At 61.7% G+C, this 19,143-nt stretch overlaps 1 protein-coding gene and 1 long non-coding RNA gene across 11 annotated transcripts in view; both read right to left on the bottom strand.

The window, feature by feature from the left end:
* LOC146422426 (neurexin-2-like) overlaps positions 1 to 19,143 on the bottom strand; it is a 47,866-nt gene that overhangs the window by 18,449 nt on the left and 10,274 nt on the right. For 6 of the 10 annotated variants that reach the window (XM_085046281.1, XM_085046289.1, XM_085046287.1 and 3 more), the window contains 12 exons: positions 18,775 to 18,834; positions 16,750 to 17,051; positions 14,426 to 14,470; positions 9,910 to 10,071; positions 8,626 to 9,070; positions 7,387 to 7,770; positions 6,662 to 6,862; positions 5,084 to 5,110; positions 4,184 to 4,303; positions 2,363 to 2,744; positions 1,329 to 1,519; positions 319 to 492 (listed from right to left, as the gene is read on the bottom strand). In XM_085046281.1, the coding sequence (XP_084902407.1) occupies positions 319 to 492; positions 1,329 to 1,519; positions 2,363 to 2,744; positions 4,184 to 4,303; positions 5,084 to 5,110; positions 6,662 to 6,862; positions 7,387 to 7,770; positions 8,626 to 9,070; positions 9,910 to 10,071; positions 14,426 to 14,470; positions 16,750 to 17,051; positions 18,775 to 18,834 (2,493 nt within the window). The remainder of the gene's footprint in view (positions 1 to 318; positions 493 to 1,328; positions 1,520 to 2,362; positions 2,745 to 4,183; positions 4,304 to 5,083; positions 5,111 to 6,661; positions 6,863 to 7,386; positions 7,771 to 8,625; positions 9,071 to 9,909; positions 10,072 to 14,425; positions 14,471 to 16,749; positions 17,052 to 18,774; positions 18,835 to 19,143) is intronic. The other 4 variants (XM_085046282.1, XM_085046283.1, XM_085046288.1 and 1 more) reach the window with 4 other exon arrangements.
* Positions 3,193 to 3,807, bottom strand: LOC146422427 (uncharacterized). The gene is made up of 3 exons (XR_014848181.1): positions 3,666 to 3,807; positions 3,454 to 3,534; positions 3,193 to 3,350 (listed from the first exon to the last, which is right to left on the bottom strand). It is a non-coding gene; the product is annotated as an uncharacterized LOC146422427 (long non-coding RNA).

Here is a 19,143-nt window from a genome sequence, read left to right as displayed (position 1 = left end):
CCCGGCCCCGAGTGTCTTTGTGACCCTTTTTGTCCCCATGTCGCCATGTCCCCAGCGCTCTCTGCACCCCCAAGGGGGTCTGGACACCCCAAAACCCCTCGGAAAGCTCCCTGCGCCCCCCCTGAGCCCCTCTGCCCACCCGTGCGACCCCCAACCCTTTGGAAAAACCCCCCGGATCGCCCCCAAAAATATCCCCCAACCCCAAACACCCCCCAAATCCCTGCACCCCCCAGACCCCCCGCGCCCCCCGTGTCACCTCTACCCTTCCCACTGTGTCCCCCCCATGTCGCTGTCCCCCCCAGACCCCCAAATTCTCACCGTCGCAGCCCCTCCGCACGTCCCCAACGCGTCGCAGGGCGTCGCCGAGCAGGTCGGGCAGTCGCCCGTTGAGGTCCAGCGAGGCCAAACAGCCCCGGAAGCCACCGCGGGAGGCCACTAGCCGCGGGAGGCGACCAAGGAGCCCCGGGCTGACCCCCCCGACGTACAGCTCACCTGCGGGGGGCACCTGGTGGTCACTCGGGGGGCGGTGGCCGTGTGACCGCACCCTGTGACAGTGCTGGGGTGACCCCACGACGTGGTGAGGGTCACCTGTGGGAGCAGTCACACAGATGTGCCGTCTCCCAGGTGTCCCCCAGGTGTCACCCTGGTGTGCCCTGGTGTGCCCAGGTGTGTCCCAGGTGTCACCCAGGTGTCCCCAGGTGTCTCCAGGTGTCACCAGGTGTCCCTAGGTGTCCCTAGGTGTCCCCAGGTGTCTCCAGGTGTCCCCAGGTGTCACCCAGGTGTCACCAGGTGTGTCTCCAGGTGTCCCCAGGTGTCCCCAGGTGTCTCCAGGTGTCCCCAGGTGTCCCCAGGTGTCACCCAGGTGTCCCCAGGTGTCTCCCAGGTGTCACCCAGGTGTCACCCAGGTGTCCCCAGGTGTCTCCAGGTGTCCCCCAGGTGTCCCCAGGTGTCTCCAGGTATCCCCAGGTGTTCCCAGGTGTCCCCAGGTGTCCCCAGGTGTCCCCAGGTGTCCCCAGGTGTCCCCCAGGTGTCTCACCCTTGAGCTGGAGGCCGCGGGCGCCCTGGCCGTGCTGGGTCACGGAGCAACCACCCATCCCCTCCATGAGCTCCCCTACATCTGTCCCCTCCCCAGGTGTCCCCAGGTGTCCCCAGGTGTCACACAGGTGTCCCCAGGCGTCACACAGGTGTCTCACCCTTGAGCTGCAGGCTGCTGGCACCCTGGCCATGCTGGGTCACAGACCACCTACCCATCCTCTCCATGAGCTCCCTCACATCTCTCCCCTCCCAAGGTGTCCCCAGGTGTCCCCAGGTGCCCCCAGGTGTCTCACCCTTGAGCTGGAGGCCGCGGGCGCCCTGGCCGTGCTGGGTCACGGGTCTCCCGTCCACTCGGAGCCCGTGCAGAGCTCCCCCCTCTCTGGCCACGGCCACCTCGTGCCAGCGCCCGTCGTGCAGCGGCTGCTCCGAGTTGCCCTTCATGAGCGAAGGACCTTCCCCCAGGTCGAACACGTAGTGGATGTACCTGCGGAAGGGGCGTGGCCTCGTGGGGCGTGGCCTCGGCCAGGTGGGGACACACCTGAGGGTCACCTGGGGACTCACCTGAGGGTCACCTGGGGAGGGGACAGAGGGACACAGCCCTCCCCCGGACTGAGGTGGGAGCTGGGATGGAGGTGTTGGTGGGCGGGGCTTTGGAGAGGGGGTGTGGCCTCGTGTGGGCGTGGTCTGGGAGGGGGAGGGGTTTGTACTGAGGAGACTTCCCCATACAGGGCGTGAAACTAGGCCAGGGGGCGTGGCCAGGGCTGGGGGCGTGGCCAAGGCTGGGGGCGTGGCCTGAGACAAGACGAGGGGTTGACAGAAGGGGCGTGGCTTGATCCAAGTGGGTGGAGCTTGATGCCCCTCCCCGGGACAAACACTGCATCGTGATTGGGTGCAGGGGGCGTGGTCACACATGGGTGTGGCAAATATGGGCGTGGTCGGAGCCAAGGGGAGGGGCTAACACCAAGGGGGCGTGGCCTAAGGCTGGGCGGGTCCCTGAGGGGGTCTCAAGGTCCAACAAGGTTCAGAAGGTCCTGATGTCCCCAGGAGGGTTGTGATGTCCCCAGGAGGGTTGTGATGTCCCCAGGACCCCACCGGTGACCCCAAGGTCCCTTGGGCCACCCAGGACATCACCAGGACGTCCCCAAGGTCCCCAGAAAGCCCCCAGAACCCCCAACCTGCTCCCAGGTGCTATCTGAGCCCACCAGCTCCTCCCTGAGCTCCCCAAAAACCCCCACCGGTGTCCCCAAAATCCATGACAATCCCCAACCACCCCATCAGGGCCGCGACGTCCCCAAGCACTCCAGGACCTCTAAAGTCCCCAACTGACCCCTTGACCAGCTCGACGACGAGGAAATCGGAGCCGCTGCCGCCGTTGAAGAGGATGAGCCCGTCGGGCGCGGTGGTCTTGAACTGGAAGAAGAGGTGGAAGGAGGCGAAGGCCTGCAGCGTGGCCAGCGCCACGTAGGAGCCGCGGCCACCGAAGGCCACCGGGTCGGCCACGATGGCGCGGCGGCCGAAGCGGGCGTTGAGCTCGCAGGAGCTGATGTCGCCGTCGCGGCAAAGGTCCAGGTAGGGCAGCCCGTTGAAGACGAGGCCGCTGAGGTGGCCCAGGAAGTTGGAGGGGACGACGGCCAGGAAGCGCCGCTCGGTGACGATGCCGGTCTCGATGTTGTGGAACTCCAGGCGGGTGTGGGAGCCTGACAGCTGTCCTGGGGGTGTGGGGACACGGGGGTGGCACTGGGAGGGTGGTGGTGTGTGGCACCCGCCCGTGAGAGCTTCAGCCCATGTGTTGTGTCCTTGTAGGGCTGGTTATCTTGTCCCCATGCATTCGTGTCCCCATGGACCTGGTCACTTCGTCACCTCACCTTGTCCCCATGGTCATCTTGTCCCCATGCATTCGTGTCCCCATGGATCTCCAGCCATGTCCCCATGGAGCTGGTCACCTCGTCACCATGGACCTGGTCATCTTGTCCCCATGAATTCATGTCCCCATGCATCCATGTCACCATGGACTTGGTCACCTCGTCACCATGGACCTGGTCACCTTGTCACCCTGGTCATTTTGTCCCCATGCATTCGTGTCCCCATGGACCTGGTCACTTCGTCACCTCACCTTGTCCCCATGGTCATCTTGTCCCCATGCACCCATGTCCCCATGGACCTCCAACCATGTCCCCATGGACCTGGTCACCTCATCCCCATGGACCTGGTCACCTTGTCACCATGGTCATCTTGTCCCCATGCATTCATGTCCCCATGGACCTCCATGCATGTCCCCATGGACCTGGTCACCTTGTCACCATGGACCTGGTCACCTTTGTCCCCATACATCCATGTCCCCATGGACCTGGTCACCTTGTCACCATGGACCTGGTCACCTTTGTCCCCATACATCCATGTCCCCATGGACCTGGTCACCTTGTCACCATGGTCATCTTGTCGCCATGCACCCATGTCCCCATGGACCTCCAGCCATGTCCCCCAGGTGGACCTGGTCACCTTGTCCCCTTGCATCCATGTCACCATGGACTTGGTCACCTCATCACCATGGACCTGGTCACCTTGTCACCCTGGTCACTTTGTCCCCATGCATTCATGTCCCCATGGACCTGGTCACTTCGTCATCTCACCTTGTCCCCATGGTCATCTTGTCCCCATGCACCCATGTCCCCATGGACCTCCAGCCATGTCCCCATGGACCTGGTCACCTCATCACCATGGACCTGGTCACCTTGTCCCCATGCACCCATGTCCCCATGGACCTCCATGCATGTCCCCATGGACCTGGTCACCTTGTCCCCATGCATTCATGTCCCCATGGACTTGGTCACTATGTCCCCCAGGTGGACCTGGTCACCTCGTCACCATGGACCTGGTCACCTTGTCCCCATGCATCCATGTCCCCATGGACTTGGTCACCATGTCCTCATGTCCCTGTGCACCCACAGACCTGCAGCCTCACTGGTGACATCCCCATGGACCTGGTCACCACGTCCCCAAGTCCCCACACATCTGTGCACCCATTGCCACCACATGTCCCCAAGCACCTCCATCCATGTCCCCACGGCCACATCCCCATAGACCTGAGCACCCCCACGTCCCTCAGGGCCCAGGCAAAGGTCCCCCCGCCCTGTCCCCGCGGTGTCACCTTCGACGGTGACGTTGTCGACGGCGAGCTGGAGGCTGCGCCCGCGCCGGGCCACCCGCACCGAGTGCCACTCGTTGTCATCCAGCCGCTGCCCCGCGAACAGCGTCTCGGGGCCCTTGCCTGGGGGCAGCGGGGACACCGGTGACACCGGGGACACCGGGGGACACTGATACACACCAGGTGACACCAGGGACACTGGGGGACACGGCTGCACCAGGGACAATGGGACACCGAGGGACAACAGTGGCTCGGTGGGACACCAGGGGACAGCTCAGGGACACTGGGATGCCAGGACACTGGTGACACCAGGGGACATTGGGGCACACCAGGGGACACAAGAGGGACATCAGCATGCCAGGGACAATAGGACACCAGGGGACACTGGTGACACCATGGCATCAGGGCCACCGCTGCACTGGGTGACTCCAGGACACCAGTGACACTGGGGACACTGGGCCACCAGGCCTGGGGACACCATAGCACCCGGTGGCACTGGGTGACACTTGGTGACACCGGATGTTCCCAGCCAGGTGACAACAGCCACAGCTGGAAACAGCCCAGGACTAAACCTGGGGACACCGCACAGGTGTGAACCCCTAAACACACCTGGGGGATCCCACACATTTGGGGGGGTCAGGAGGGGTTTTGGGGGTCCCTGGGGAGGGTTTGGGATGTTCCAGAAGGATCCAGGTGGTCTGGGAATGTCCCCAGGGTGTGTCCCCAGGGCAGTTTTGGGGGTGTCCCAAAGTTTTGGGGGCAGTTTTTGGGGGTGTCCCAAAGGGTGTTCGGGGCGGTTTTGGGGGGAATTTGGGGGCTGGGTGTCTCGGGGGGGGTTGGGGGGGTTTTGGGGTGTCCCGGGGGTGTCCCCGGGGGTGTCCCGGGGGCGGGGGTGGCACTTACTGGGGTGACAGCCCACGCGGACACAGTCTGGGGAGAGAAGACACGGGTCAGGCCCTTCGCAGCCGCCGCCAGGGGGCGCCCCGGGGACGGGGGGGGCGGCCGGGGGGGGCGAGGAGCCAGACTGGGGGAGACTGGGGGGGACTGGGAACGGGATGGGACGGACTGGGAGGGACTGGGAGGGACTGGGAATGGGATGGGATGGACTGGGAGGGACTGGGAAAGATTGGGAATAGGACAGGTTGGACTGGGAGGGAGAGGGAATGGGAATGGGATGGACTGGGAATGGGGTGGGGGAGACTGGAGGGACTGGGAGTGGGATGGGATGGACTGGGAGGGACTGGGAATGGGATGGGATGGACTGGGAATGGGAATGGGAATGGGAATGGGAATGGGAATGGGATGGACAAGGAGGGACTGGGACGGACTGGGAATGGGATAGAATGGATTAGGAGGGACTGGGAATGGGATGGGATAGATTGGGATGGGATGGGATGGAAGGAGAATGGGGTGGGATGGACAAGGAGGGACTGGGAGTGACTGGGAGAGACTGGGAAGGACTGGGAATGGGATAGGATAGACTGGGAGGGACTGGAAATGGGATGAGATGAAGCCTCGGCCAGGCTGGGACTGGGATGGGGATGAGTTTGGAATGGAGACTGGGATGAGACTGGGAGGGACTGGGATGAGACTGGGAAGGACTGGGAGGGACTGGTTTGGGGTCTCGGGGGGTCTCTGGCACCTCGCGGGGGGGGCACGGCCGCCCTGAGGGTCCAACCCGGGGGGATCCGGGGGGATCCGAGACCCAGGGCTGGACCCCCCCTCGTCAACCGCTGCGGGGCGGGTGGGGGGCAAACGCCGGGACCCCGGGGGGACCCCAATCCCATGGGGGGGGTCCCCAATTTCATCGGGGGACCCCAAATCCCATGGAGGGGTTCCCAATCCCACGGGGAGGATCTCCAACCCCTTGCGGGGGTCCTCAACCCTGGGAAGGTCCCCAATCCCATGGGGGGTCCCCAATCCCACGGGAGGGTCCCCCACCCTCTGGGGGGGACCCTCAACCCCTCGGGGGGTCCCGGAGTTGTGCCCCAAGTGGCAGCGGGGGGGTGACGAAGGCCCCAATCCCGGGGGGAGGGGAGGGAACCCGACGGGACCCGACGGGGACGGGGACACTGAGGCGGCTCTGGTGACACTCCGGGGCCGGTTTGGGGGTCTCCGGTGTGATTCTGGGGGTCCCTGGGCACCATTTTTGGGTCCTGGGCATCATTTTTGGGAGTCACGAACCACTTGAGCACCATTGGGGGAAGTTTTGGGGTCCCAGGCAGCAACTTGACCATTTTGGGGTCACAAGGACCAACTGAGGCACCATTTGGGGAAAAATTTTGGGGTCTGGACACCCTTTTTGGGGTCCCAGGCACGATTTTGGGGTCCCAGGCACGATATTGGGGTGCCAGGCATTCTAGCATGACCAGAACCGACTCAGGCCCCGTTTGGGGGAGGATTTCGGGAAGGTTTCAGGTAGGATTTCCAGGAGGCATCGGTGGGTATTTGGGGTTCTCTTTGGGGTCTCGGGGGGCTCACCCAGGTTGAGGGTGAGCTTCATGCGCCCCCCGTCCAGCTCGAGGCGCAGGGTGTCGGCCGAGTGGCGCGAGGTGGTGGCCAGGACGAGGCCGAAGGCTCTCGGGGACATAAATCGCAGGGACACGTCCTCGGCCTCGGTCTGCTCGCCCGGCACCTGCACCTTCAGGTACATGCTGCCGTCGTAGCTCAGCACCGCCGCCTCTGCCGGGAAATCGGGGACGCCCTGTCACCCTCGGTGCTGTCACCTCCCGTTCCGGGGTGTCGCGGGTGTCGCGGGACTCTCAGGACACCCGTGGGAAGCGGGATGGCGTCCCCAGGTGAGCCCCACCCCCGGCAGGTGGTGGCTCGGCGCCGCATTTAGTGGGGACAAGGGGACGTTGTCGCTGTGTGAGGAGTTGGGGGGACAACCCGGGATGGGAGGGATAGCCGGGTGGCACCCAGGTGTCCCTTGGGGACATCCAGGCACCTCCTTCCCGGCTGTGACCCCATCCCGGGTGTCCCAATCCCCCTTGTCACCCCTCCTCACCGCGCTGTCCCAGGTCCCCGATGTCCCCCCAGGTGTGACCCAGCAGGACCCCCTTGTCCCCACCTCATCCCGGTCACCTCGGGGGTGACCCGTGTCACCCTCAAACCCCCTCCGACACCGCGACACCCTCCCCAGGTGTCCCAACCACCCTGTGTCACCCCCGCTGTCCCCGCTGTCCCCAAATCCCCCCGCGCCTCACCTGTCTCGCAGCGCGGCCCCAGGTACCCCGTGCCGCGACAGTCGCACACGAAGCGGTTCCATCCCTCGCGACACGTCCCGCCGTTCCGGCAGGGACCGCTGGCGCACAGCCTCGGTGGCTCCCTCGCGCACAGCGGGGCGACCCCCGGGGACCCCCCGGCCCCCAAAAGCGCCCGCACGTCGCGGCTCCGCCCGTCCACGAACAGATCCCGCACGCAGCCCACGAAGCCGAGGCGCAGCCCCGCTGCCCAGAGCTCGGGGGGCGCGGGGGGACCGGGGCGACCCTCGGGGAGACCCCCCAGGTACAGCTCGGCGCCCACGTCCAGGATGTCGCGGTCGCCGCTGGCCAGGAACGGCGTGCTGCGGCTGTTGACGGACACCGAGCCTGGGGGGACATCAGGGGGGACATCAGGGGGGACAAGAGGGGACGTTAGGGTGCGCCAGGTGAGTGGCAAAGGGGGGGTAAGGGGGAGACCCTGCCCCGGCACCCCCTGCGCACCTGTGCAGTTCCTGCACACCCCCAAAGCCTCTGTGCAGCCCCCTGAACAGGTGTGGGTTGTACCTGTAGGGTCCCTGCACGCCTTTGAATTGCACCTCTACATCCCCTGCACATCTTGAATTGAACCTGCACAGCCTCTGCACACCTTGAACTGCACCTCTACAGCCTCTGCACACCTTGAACTGCACCTCTACAACCCCTACACACCTTGAACTGTACCTGTACGGTCCCTGCACGCCTTTGAATTGCACCTGTACAGCCCCTGCACACGAATTGCACCTGTACCTCCTCTGCACACCTTGAACTGCACCTGCACACCTTTGAATTGAACCTGTACAGCCTCTGCACACCTTGAATTGCACCTGTACATCCCCTGCACACCTTGAATTGCACCTGTACAGCCTCTGCACACCTTGAATTGCACCTGTACATCCCCTGCACACCTTGAATTGCACCTGTACTTCCCCTGCACACCTTGAATTGCACCTGTACATCCCTTGCACATCTTGAATTTCATCTGTACATCTCCTGCACACCTTGAATTGCACCTGCACAGCCCCTGCACACCTTGAACTGCACCTGCACACCTTGAACTGCACCTGCACACCTTGAACTGCACCTGTGCATCCCCTGCACACCTGGAACTGCACCTGCACACCTCGAATCGCACCCGCACACCCCCTGCACGCCCCCTCCCCACCCACCTGAGCGCCCACCTTTCCCCCCCGGCCCCTCCCTCACCTTTCCGCCCGTCGCGCTGCACGTCCACGTGGCACCACTCGCCGTCGGTCACCTTGCGGGCGCTGGCGCGCAGCCGCAGCCCCGCCGCGCCCATGCCCAGCAGCAGGTAAAGGTGTCCGTCCAGCAGCTCCAGCGCCAGGAAATCGGGGGGCGGCGGGGGTGGTCCCCGGGGGGCGGCGGCCGGGGGGTCGCGGGGGGGTCCCTGCCCGAAGAGCAGCACGCCGTTGGGCTCGGTGGTGCGGAAATCGAAGGAGACGGAGCCGGCGCGCGACGGGCGCCAGGTGGGCAGCGCCAGGTGGGCCTGGGGGGTGGCGAAGGTGACAGGGTCGAGCGCCGGGGGAGGGTCGCAGTGGAAGAGCAGCGCCCCGTGCAGTGTCACCCGCGCGTCGCCTTCCTGCGCCAGGCGCGACAGCTCCAGCTTGAAGTCGTTGTTCTTGTAAACCACCTGCGGGAGGGGGGCACAGGTGAGTTTGGGGAGGGAGGCACAGGTGAGTTTGGGGAGGGAGGCACAGGTGAGTTTGGGGAGGGGGCGAGGGGTCCTCAGCGTCGCGCTGTGACCCACAGTGCCTGTCCCCCAGTGCCACCGCGCTCCGTGCACCTGGAACACCCCTGGGGACACGCACAGGTGAGTCGGGGGGTCTGGGTGTCCCCAACCTGTGCTTCAAAGCCGTCTGGGACAAACACAGGTGAGTCGGGGGGTCTAGGTGTCCCCAACCTGTGCCACACAACCCCTGGCGACATGCACAGGTGAGTCGGGGGGTCATGGAAGTCCCCAACCTGTGCCCCAAAGCCGTCGGGGACAAACACAGGTGAGTCGGTGGGGGTCTGGGGAGTCCCCAGCCTGTGCCCCAAAGCCCCCAGCGACACACACAGGTGAGTCGGGGGGTCTAGGTGTCCCAAAACTGTGCCACACAACCCCTGGGGACACACACAGGTGAGTCAGGGAGGTCACGGCTGTCCCCAACCTGTGCTCCAAAGCTGTCGGGGACAAACACAGGTGAGTCGGGGAGTCATGGCTGTCCCCAACCTGTGCCCCACAACCCCCGGCGACATGCACAGGTGAGTCGGGGGGTCATGGCTGTCCCCAACCTGTGCCCCAAAGCCCCCAGCGACACACACAGGTGAGTCGGGGGGTCTAGGTGTCCCAAAACTGTGCCACACAACCCCTGGCGACACGCACAGGTGAGTCGGGGGAACTCACAGAACTCCCCAACCTTTACCCCTGCCCCGCACACCTGTAACAGGTGAGGGTAGGGGGCTTTCCCTGTCCCCCCCCAGACTCACATCCTTGAGGCAGCCCATGAAGTTGTTGCTGACGGGGGACCCCGGCAGGTCGGCGGTGTTGGGCGACCCCCCGACGTAGAAGAAGTCGTCGGAGCCCAGCATGGTGAAATCCTCCTGCGTGTAGCCCGTGGTGGTCAAGATTCCGTCCACCGAGATGGTCACCTGCGGCACCGAGCGGGCTGGCCTCAGCGGGGACACCCGGCGGGCCGGGGCACCCCAAAACGGGGGGACAGGGGACAGGGGACAGGGCTGGGGACAATGGGGGGTGATGAGGGATGATGGGGACGTGGGGGGTGACAGGGCGATGAGGATGGGGGGGACATGGGGACGTGGGGACAATGAGGTCGTGGGGGGTCTCGGGGGGCACCTGGGGGGGTGACAATAGAGGGGGGGTGCGCCAAAAGCCCCCCCTGGAGCGGCGGAGGGGGGGGGTTGAATGTCCCCAAGACCCCCCCGAGGAGCCCCCCAGGTGAGGATGGGGGTGGGTGGCGAGGTGGGGAGGGTGGGAGGTGACACGGAGGTGACACGGAGGTGACACGGGTGTGACACGGGGGGTGACACGGGGTGTGACACGGGGGGTGACACGGGGGGGGGAAAGGGGGGGTTAGTAACGAGTTTTGGGGGTCCCGGGGCAGAACGAAGCTCAGACACACTCGCGGTCGTTAGTGGGGGCGGCGCGCGGGGGGGCGTGCGGGGGGCACAGGTGTGCACAGGTGTGCGAGCGCGTGCAAAGGGGGGCGTGGGGGGGGGCGTGCGGGGCGGGGGGGCGTGCAGGGGGACACGGGGACCCCCGGGGGGGACGGGGACAGCCCCGCGGCCGCTGCACGCGCGTGTGAGGCACGCGCAGAGCCCCAGGCTGGGCTGGCAGTCACACACCTTGCACACCTGTGCACACCTGGGGTGACCATCGCATACCTGTGCACACACCTGAGGTGACCATCGCACACCTGGGGTGATCATTGCACACCTGTGCACACCTGAGGTGACCATTGCACACCTGTGCACACACCTGGGGTGACCATTGCACACCTGTACACACCTGGGGTGACCCTTACACACCTGTGCACACACCTGAGGTGACCATCGCACACCTGGGGTGACCCTTGCACACCTGTACACACATCTGGGGTGACCATTGCACACCTGTACACAGCTGGGGTGGCCCTTGCACACCTGTACACACCTGCACGCCCCCCCAGCCTTGCACCACTACACACCTGTGCACACACACCTGTCCACGCCTCCTCCCATCCTCGAACACCTGCACACATCTTACACACACCTTGCACACATCTTACACACACCTTACCCATACCTTGCACAGACCTTACACACACCTTGCGCACACCTTACACACACCTTGCACGCACCTTGTACACACCTTGCCCATACCTTGCACACACCATACCCACACCTTGAACACACCTTGCACACACCTCGCACACACCTTGAACACACCTTACACACACCTTATCCACACCTTGCGCACACCTTACCCACACACCTTACACACACCTTGCACACACATTACACACACCTTGCACACACCTTACCCATACCTTGCACACACCTTGCCCGCACCTTGCACACATTTTACACACACCTTACACACACCTTGCACACACTTTGAACACACCTTGCACGCATATTAGACACACCTTACACACATCTTACACACACCTTACCGATACCTTGTGCACACCTTTCCCACACCTTTCCCACACCTTTCCCACACCTTGCACACACCTTACCCACACCTTGCACACATATTACACACACCTTACCCATACCTTACACACACCTTGCACACACCTTGAACACACCTTGCACACACCTTACACACATATTACACACGTCTTGCACACACCTTACCCATAACGTGAACACACCTTGCACACACCTTACCCACACCTTACCCACACTTTACAAACACCTTACCCACACCTTGCACACACACCTGTCCCCCCAGCCCCTCCCCCGCGGCGGGGGCAGCCCCTGTGCCCCACGGGGGGGGCGATGGGGATGGGGAGGGGGTTTTTGGGGGAGGGGCGAGCAGGATGAGGAGGGGTCTGGGGGGTCTCGGGGTGGTCAGTCAGTGTTAGTGAAGCCGTGCAAGGGGCGTGCAAGGGGTCAGCGCAGGCAGCGAGGCCAAACCCCACCTGGGGGGGCTTTTGGGAGGGGCGGCCCGGCTACCTGCGCGGGGGAGGGGCGGGGGAGGGGGAGGGGGAGGGGCGGCAGCTTGTCCTGAAAACGCCGTTTTACCGTCCTGGATTTGGGGAGGGGGGCACCCAAAAAATTCCACGTCACCCGCTACCCCCCCTCCTCTCGGCCCTGACACCTTTTGGGGTGAAAACGGCTGGTTTTGGGGGTGGGAGGGGGGAAAAAGGGCAAAAAAATGGGGGGAAATCCTAAGGAATCGCTCCAAAATGGAGGAAAATCCTAAGGAATCGCCCCAAAATGGGGGAAAATCCTAAGGAATCGCCAAAATGGAAATCCTGGAATGCAAAATGGGGTTGGTGTGGGGGTTGGTGCCAAAATGGGGGAAAATCCTAAGGAATCGCCCCAAAAGGGCGAAAATCCTAAGGAGTCGCCCCAAAATGGGGGAAAATCCTAAGGAATCGCCCCAAAATGGGGTTGGTGTGGGGTGGGGGTTGGTGCAAAAAGGGGAAAATCCTAAGGAATCGCCCCAAAATGGGGGAAAATCCTAAGGAATCGCCCCAAAATGGGGGAAAATCCTAAGGAATCGCCCCAAAATGGGCGAAAATCCTAAGGAATCGCCCCAAAATGGGGGAAAATCCTAAGGAATCGCCCCAAAATGGGGGAAAATCCTAAGGAATCGCCCCAAAATGGGGGAAAATCCTAAGGAATCGCCCCAAAATGGGGGAAAATCCTAAGGAATCGCCCCAAAATGGGGGAAAATCCTAAGGAATCGCCCCAAAATGGGGGAAAATCCTAAGGAATCGCCCCAAAATGGGGGAAAATCCTAAGGAATCGCCCCAAAATGGGGGAAAATCCTAAGGAATCGCCCCAAAATGGGGGAAAATCCTAAGGAATCGCCCCAAAATGGGCGAAAATTGTTGGTGGTATGGGGGAAAATCCTAAGGAATCGCCCCAAAATGGGGGAAAATCCTAAGGAATCGCCCCAAAGTGGGGGAAAATCCTAAGGAATCGCCCCAAAATGGGGAGGGCGGTGGGGTCCCGCAGCCCCCCCACTACACCGGGCTGGATTTTTGGGGGAAAATCCCCAAATTTTTGGGGGGCCGCGAGGGAGCGGATGGGAGCGAATTGACCGAAATCCCAAAAATTCGCCCCAAAAGGAGGCGGTTGGGACTCTCCATCCTCCCCACGATGTTCCCCCAGACCCACAAACCCCAAAAAATCGGGTTTTTTTGGGGGGAAAATATGGAAAATCTGAGCCTTGCCTGTTTCAGGGAGGTGGAATTGGTATCAAATTGCCCAAAATCCTCAAAAATCACCCCAAAAATCACTCCATATAAGCATCCGGAGGAAAACCAGCTCACCCAGGGCTGGATTTTGGGGTGAAACTGCCTGGTTTGGGTACCAGGGAGCCGAGGTTTTGGTCCGGATGGTGTGTGGGGGAAAAAATTTGCCCAAAATCTCTAAAATTCATCCCAAAATGGGACTCCCCACACATCACCCCCTTGGGGAAAAATCAGCTCCTTCTGAGCCCAGAGTGACTTTTTTGGGTGGAAATAATTCGATTTTAACATTACGGAGCTGCAGGTGTTGGGTTTATAAAATCACTCAAAACCCCAAAAATTCCCTAATTTACACCAAAATGGGGATTTGGGGACGTGGGGGGAGCGTGGGACCCTCACATCGTCCCCATCGAGGAAACCACACCCTCAAAAAGGATTTTTTTTTGGGGAAAACCAGCTATTTTTGGCAAAATTATTTTATAAAAAATACTTTTAGCGGAAAAATCTTGGCTGAAAATTTGCCCCAAATCCCTCAAACTCATCCCAAAACGGCGGGGGTTGAACCCCCTTGATTAAAAAATTAACTAAAACCGTCCTGACCCTAAATAAGGATTTTTTTTGGGGGGGGGAAAACCAACTTTTTTTCCACGAGCTCAACCGCAATATAGCGGATGGGGGCGAAAATGCCCCAAAATCCCTCAAACTCGCCCCAAAATCCCTCAAACTCGCCCCAAAATCCCTCAAACTCGCCCCAAAATCCCTCAAACTCGCCCCAAAATCCCTCAAACTCACCCCAAAACGGGGTGGGGGGGGCTGGGCCGAGGTGCCACCTCACCCCCCTCGAGTGACACTCAGGATTTTCGGTGGGGGGGTTGTGCCGGATGAGGGGTTTTTTTTTGGGGTTTTTTTTTTTGGTGTCACGGGTGGGATAGGGGAGGAATGAGCCGAAGCTTGCTTTCCAAACGGCGAAAATTTGCCCAAAATCCCCCGGATCGGCCCCAAAAAGGTTGTGGGGGGTTTTTTTTTTTGGGGGGTTCGACGGCGAAGCCAAGGAGTAACAATAGAGTGATAACTACCAGGTAATGCAGTTTGTTTACCATAGCGTGTCCGATCCCTGCGTGCTGGCGGCGAGAGAAGGACAAAACACAAACGGTGACGTTCGGGGGGGTTTTTGGGGTTAAAAGGGGGTTTGGGGTTTTTTTGTTAATTAGGGCCCCCCGGATTAGTTGGGGAGGTTAGTGGGTGGGGGCCCCGAGGTGGTGGTGGGGGAGGGGAAGCGTGTTAGTGGCACGCTGCACACATGGGGGGAGGGGTTGCACGAGGAGGGGGTGGGGGTGGGGCGTGGCACGGAGGGGGAGGGGCGGCGCCCACCTTGGGGGAGAGAAGTAGAGAGTCGGTGGGGAGGCGGGGGAGACCCCAAATTCCGCCCGTCACACCCCCTCCCCCCCGCTGGGGGTGGGCAGTACCGCCCCTCCCCCCCCCCCAGTGCTCCCAGTGCTCCCAGTTTGGGAGAGTCCGTGGAGGCAGAGCTCCCAGTTGGGCAGGGAGAGGTCCTGCGGTCGGTGCTGCCGGCGGGGCGTTGAGCATGTCCAGTGCTCCCAGTGCTCCCAGTTGGGCGGCGGAGCGAGACTCCCAATGCTCCCAGTTGGGGAGCAGGTTGAGGAACCCAGTGCTCCCAGTTCACCCAGTTTGGCAGTTTAACGGAACACCCAGTGCTCCCAGTTTGGCAGTTTGACAAAACACCCAGTGCTCCCAGTGCTCCCAGTTGGGGAGCAGGTTGAGGAACCCAGTGCTCCCAGTTCACCCAGTTTGGCAGTTTAACGGAACACCCAGTGCTCCCAGTTTGGCAGTTTGACAAAACAACCAGTGATCCCAGTTTGGCAGTTTAACAGAACACCCAGTGCTCCCAGTGCTCCCAGTTGGGGAGCAGACTGAGGAACCCAGTGCTCCCAGTACACCCAGTTTGGCAGTTTGACAGAACTCCCAGTGCTCCCAGTTGGGTGGTTGTGCAAGACTCCCAGTGCTCCCAGTTTGGCAGTTTAACAGAACACCCAGTGCTCCCAGTGCTCCCAGTGCTCCCAGTGCTCCCAGTTAGGGAGCAGACTGAGGAACCCAGTGCTCCCAGTACAACCAGTTTGGTCATTTGACAAAACAACCGGTGATCCCAGTTTGGCAGTTTGACAAAACACCCAGTGCTCCCAGTGCTCCCAGTGCTCCCAGTTGGGGAGCAGATTGAGGAACCCATTACTCCCAGTACACCCAGTTTGGCAGTTTAACAGAACTCCCAGTGCTCCCAGTTGGGTGGCTGTGCAAGGCTCCCAGTGCTCCCAGCTGGGGACAGGACCAAGACACCCAGGGCTCCCAGTTGGGTGGCTGACCAGCACAACCAGTGCTCCCAGTTAGGGAGCTGACCAAGGTACTGGTGCTCCCAGTTGGGGAGCAGATTGAGGAACCCATTGCTCCCAGTACACCCAGTTTGGTAGTTTGACAAAACACCCAGTGCTCCCAGTTTGGCAGTTTGACAAAACACCCAGTGCTCCCAGTGCTCCCAGTTGGGGAGCAGACTGAGGAACCCATTACTCCCAGTACACCCAGTTTGGTAGTCTAACAGAACTCCCAGTACTCCCAGTTTGGTAGTTTGACAAAACACCCAGTGCTCCCAGTTGGGGAACTGCCCAAGATGACCCATTGGGTGGTCACTCAAGGCTCCCAGCTGGGGAGCTGACCAAGGCTCCCAGTCCTCCCAGTTGGGGAGTTCAGCAGGGCAACCATTGCTCCCAGTGCTCCCAGTTGGGGAGCCACCCAAGATGACCCACAGGGTGGTCACTCAAGTTGGGGAACTACCCAAGATGACCCACTGGGTGGTCACTCAATGCTCCTAGCTGTGGAACTGCCCAAGATGACCCACTGGTTGGTCACTCAAGGCTCCCAGGTGGGGAACTGCCCAAGATGACCCACTGGGTGGTCACTCACATTGGGGAACTGCCCAAGATGACCCACTGGACTGTCGCTCAATGCTCCCAGTTGGGGAGCTGTCCAAGCCAACCACCAATCCCAGTGCTTCCAACTCTGGAGCCACCTGGGATGACCCACTGGATGGTCACTCAAGTTGGGGAACTGCCCAAGATGACCCACTGGGTGGTCACTCAAGGCTCCCAGCTGGGGAACTGCCCAAGATGACCCACAGGGTGGTCACTCAAGGCTCCCAGTTGGGGAACTGCCCAAGATGACCCACTGGGTGGTCACTCAAGACTCCAGTTGTGGAGCTACCCAACCCAACCATCACTCCCAGTGCTCCCAGTTGCCCACCTCCCCAAACCAACCCACCGGCCGGTCACCCAACGCTCTCCACCACCCCGCCAACCCCCTCCCCACCCCTCCCGCCGCCTCCCCGCTGTACCTGCCGCAGGTTGCGCGTGACGCGCACGTGGTGCCAGCCGCCGTCGTGGAACTTGCCGTTGACGGGCTCCACCAGCGCCTCGAAGGCGCCGGCGCCCAGGTTGATGACGAGCCACACGGCGCCGGCCTTGAGCGACAGGTTGAGGAAGTCGGCGGCGCGGCCGGTGTGCAGCAGGAGGCCGTGGCGCTGCCGGGTGCGGAACGCCAGCGCCAGCTCGTCCGCGCTGCTCTGCACCGGCGACCGCGACACGTCGTAGCAGAAGAACTCGCTGCCCCGGAAGGTGGCCACGTACTCGGTGCGGCCTGGGGTGGGGACAGCGGGGAGGCGGTGTGGGGACGGTTGGCGGGGAGGTTGGCAGGGGGGGTTGGTGGGTGGGGGTGTTGGCGGTGGGGACGGGGTGGTGGGGACGTTGCGGTGAGGGTCTTGGCATGGGGACGTCAAAATAGGGTCTTGTGAAGGGACACTGTGATGGGGACATTGTCGGTGAGATCTTGAGCCAGGCAATGGGGACATTGTTTAGGGACATTGTGATGGGGACATTGTCCATGGGATCTTGAGCCAGGCAATGGGGACATTGTGATGGGGACATTGTCAGTGTCATCTTGAGCCAGGCAATGGGGACATTGTGCAGTGACATTGTGATGGGGACATTGTCAGTGTCATCTTGTAAGAAGGGGACGTTGCAATGAGGACATCATGGGGACATCAAAATAGGGTCTTGCACAGGGGCACTGTGATGGGGACATTGTCAGTGGTGTCTTGAGCCAGGCAGTGGGGACATTGCAATAAGGACATTGTCATGGGGACATTGTGCAGTGACATTGTGATGGGACATTGTCAGTGGGATCTTGCACTGGGCAATGGGGACATTGCAATAAGGACCTTGTCATGGGGACATTGTGCAGGGACATTGTGATGGGGACACTGTCAGTGTCATCTTGTAAGAAGGGGATGTTGCAATGCGGACCTTGCCATGGGGACATCAAAACAGGGACATTATGACGGGGACATCGTCGGTGAGATCTTGAGCCAGGCAATGGGGACATTGTGCAGGGACATTGTGATGGGGACATCGTCGGTGAGCTCTTGCACTGGGCAATGGGGACATTGCAATAAGGACCTTGTCATGGGGACATTGGGACAAGGTCTTGCACAGGGACATTGTGGTGGGGACATCACCGGGACCAGGCTCTGGGGACATGGCGATGGGGACATTGCCGGAAAGACCTTGTCATGGGGACATCAGAACAGGGACTTGCGCAGGGACATTGTGTGGGGACGTCTTGCAAGAAGGGGACTTCGTAATGAGGAACTTTTCATGGTGACGTTGGGACAAGGTCTTGCACAGGGACATTGTGAAGGGGACATTGTGACAAGAACCCCCCAAAAGGGACTTTGCAGCAGGAACCTGGCAATGGGGTCTTGCAGAAGAATGTTGTCACGGGGACTTTGTGACAAGGACCTCATGTTGGGGACATCAGGACAGGGTGTTGCACAGGAACGCTGTGATGGGGACGTTGGCATGGGGACCTTGGGACTTGGCACTGGGGACTTCAGCATGAGGACACTGTGATGGGGACCTGGCAGCAGGGTGTTGTCATGGTGACATCACCGTGGGGACATCACCGTGGGGACATCACCATGGGGACACCACCATGGGGACATCACTGTGGGGACTACACCATGGGGACACCACCATGGGGACATCGCCATGGGGACATCACCGTGGGGACACCACCATGGGGACACCACCATGGGGACATCACCGTGGGGACACCACCACCGTGGGCTCTTCCACCAGACCTTCTCTGGGGACATCACGGTGGGGACATCCCGACGAGGTCCCATCACTGGGGACATTATGAAGGTGTCCCAGGTGTGTGGAGGGTTTTGGGGGTCCCTGGGTGATCCTGGTGGCTCCCAGGTGAGTGTAGGTGGTCCCTAGGGCTCCCAGGTGTGTGGAGGGGGATAGGGGTGACACCCCAGGTGTGTCCCCAGGTGTGTCCCCAGGTGACCCTCACTGACCTTTCGCCGCTTGCTGGATCTCGCCGGCGCCGCGCCCCCCCTCGGCGACCTCGGCGGGCCCTGGGGGAGGGGCGGGTCAGGGCGTGGCCCAGGTGTGCACAGGTGTGTGCGACCCCCAGGTGTGTGCGACCCCCAGGTATGCCCAGGTGTGTGCGACCCCCAGGTGTGCCCAGGTGTGCACAGGTGTGTGCGACCCCCAGGTGTGCCCAGGTGTGCACAGGTGTGTGCGAACCCCCAGGTGTGTGCGACCCCCAGGTGTGCACAGGTGTGTGCGACCCCCAGGTGTGCCCAGGTGTGCACAGGTGTGTGCGAACCCCCAGGTGTGTGCGAACCCCAGGTGTGCACAGGCTATCACACCCACCCCACCCC

This window comes from Lichenostomus cassidix, unplaced genomic scaffold (genome assembly GCF_008360975.1).
Source record: "Lichenostomus cassidix isolate B80296 unplaced genomic scaffold, HeHo_3.0 HiC_scaffold_40, whole genome shotgun sequence".
Taxonomy (NCBI): Eukaryota; Metazoa; Chordata; class Aves; order Passeriformes; family Meliphagidae; genus Lichenostomus; species Lichenostomus cassidix.
The sequence above is the reverse complement of the archived record's forward strand: the minus strand, read 5'-3'. Positions and strand labels throughout refer to the sequence as shown.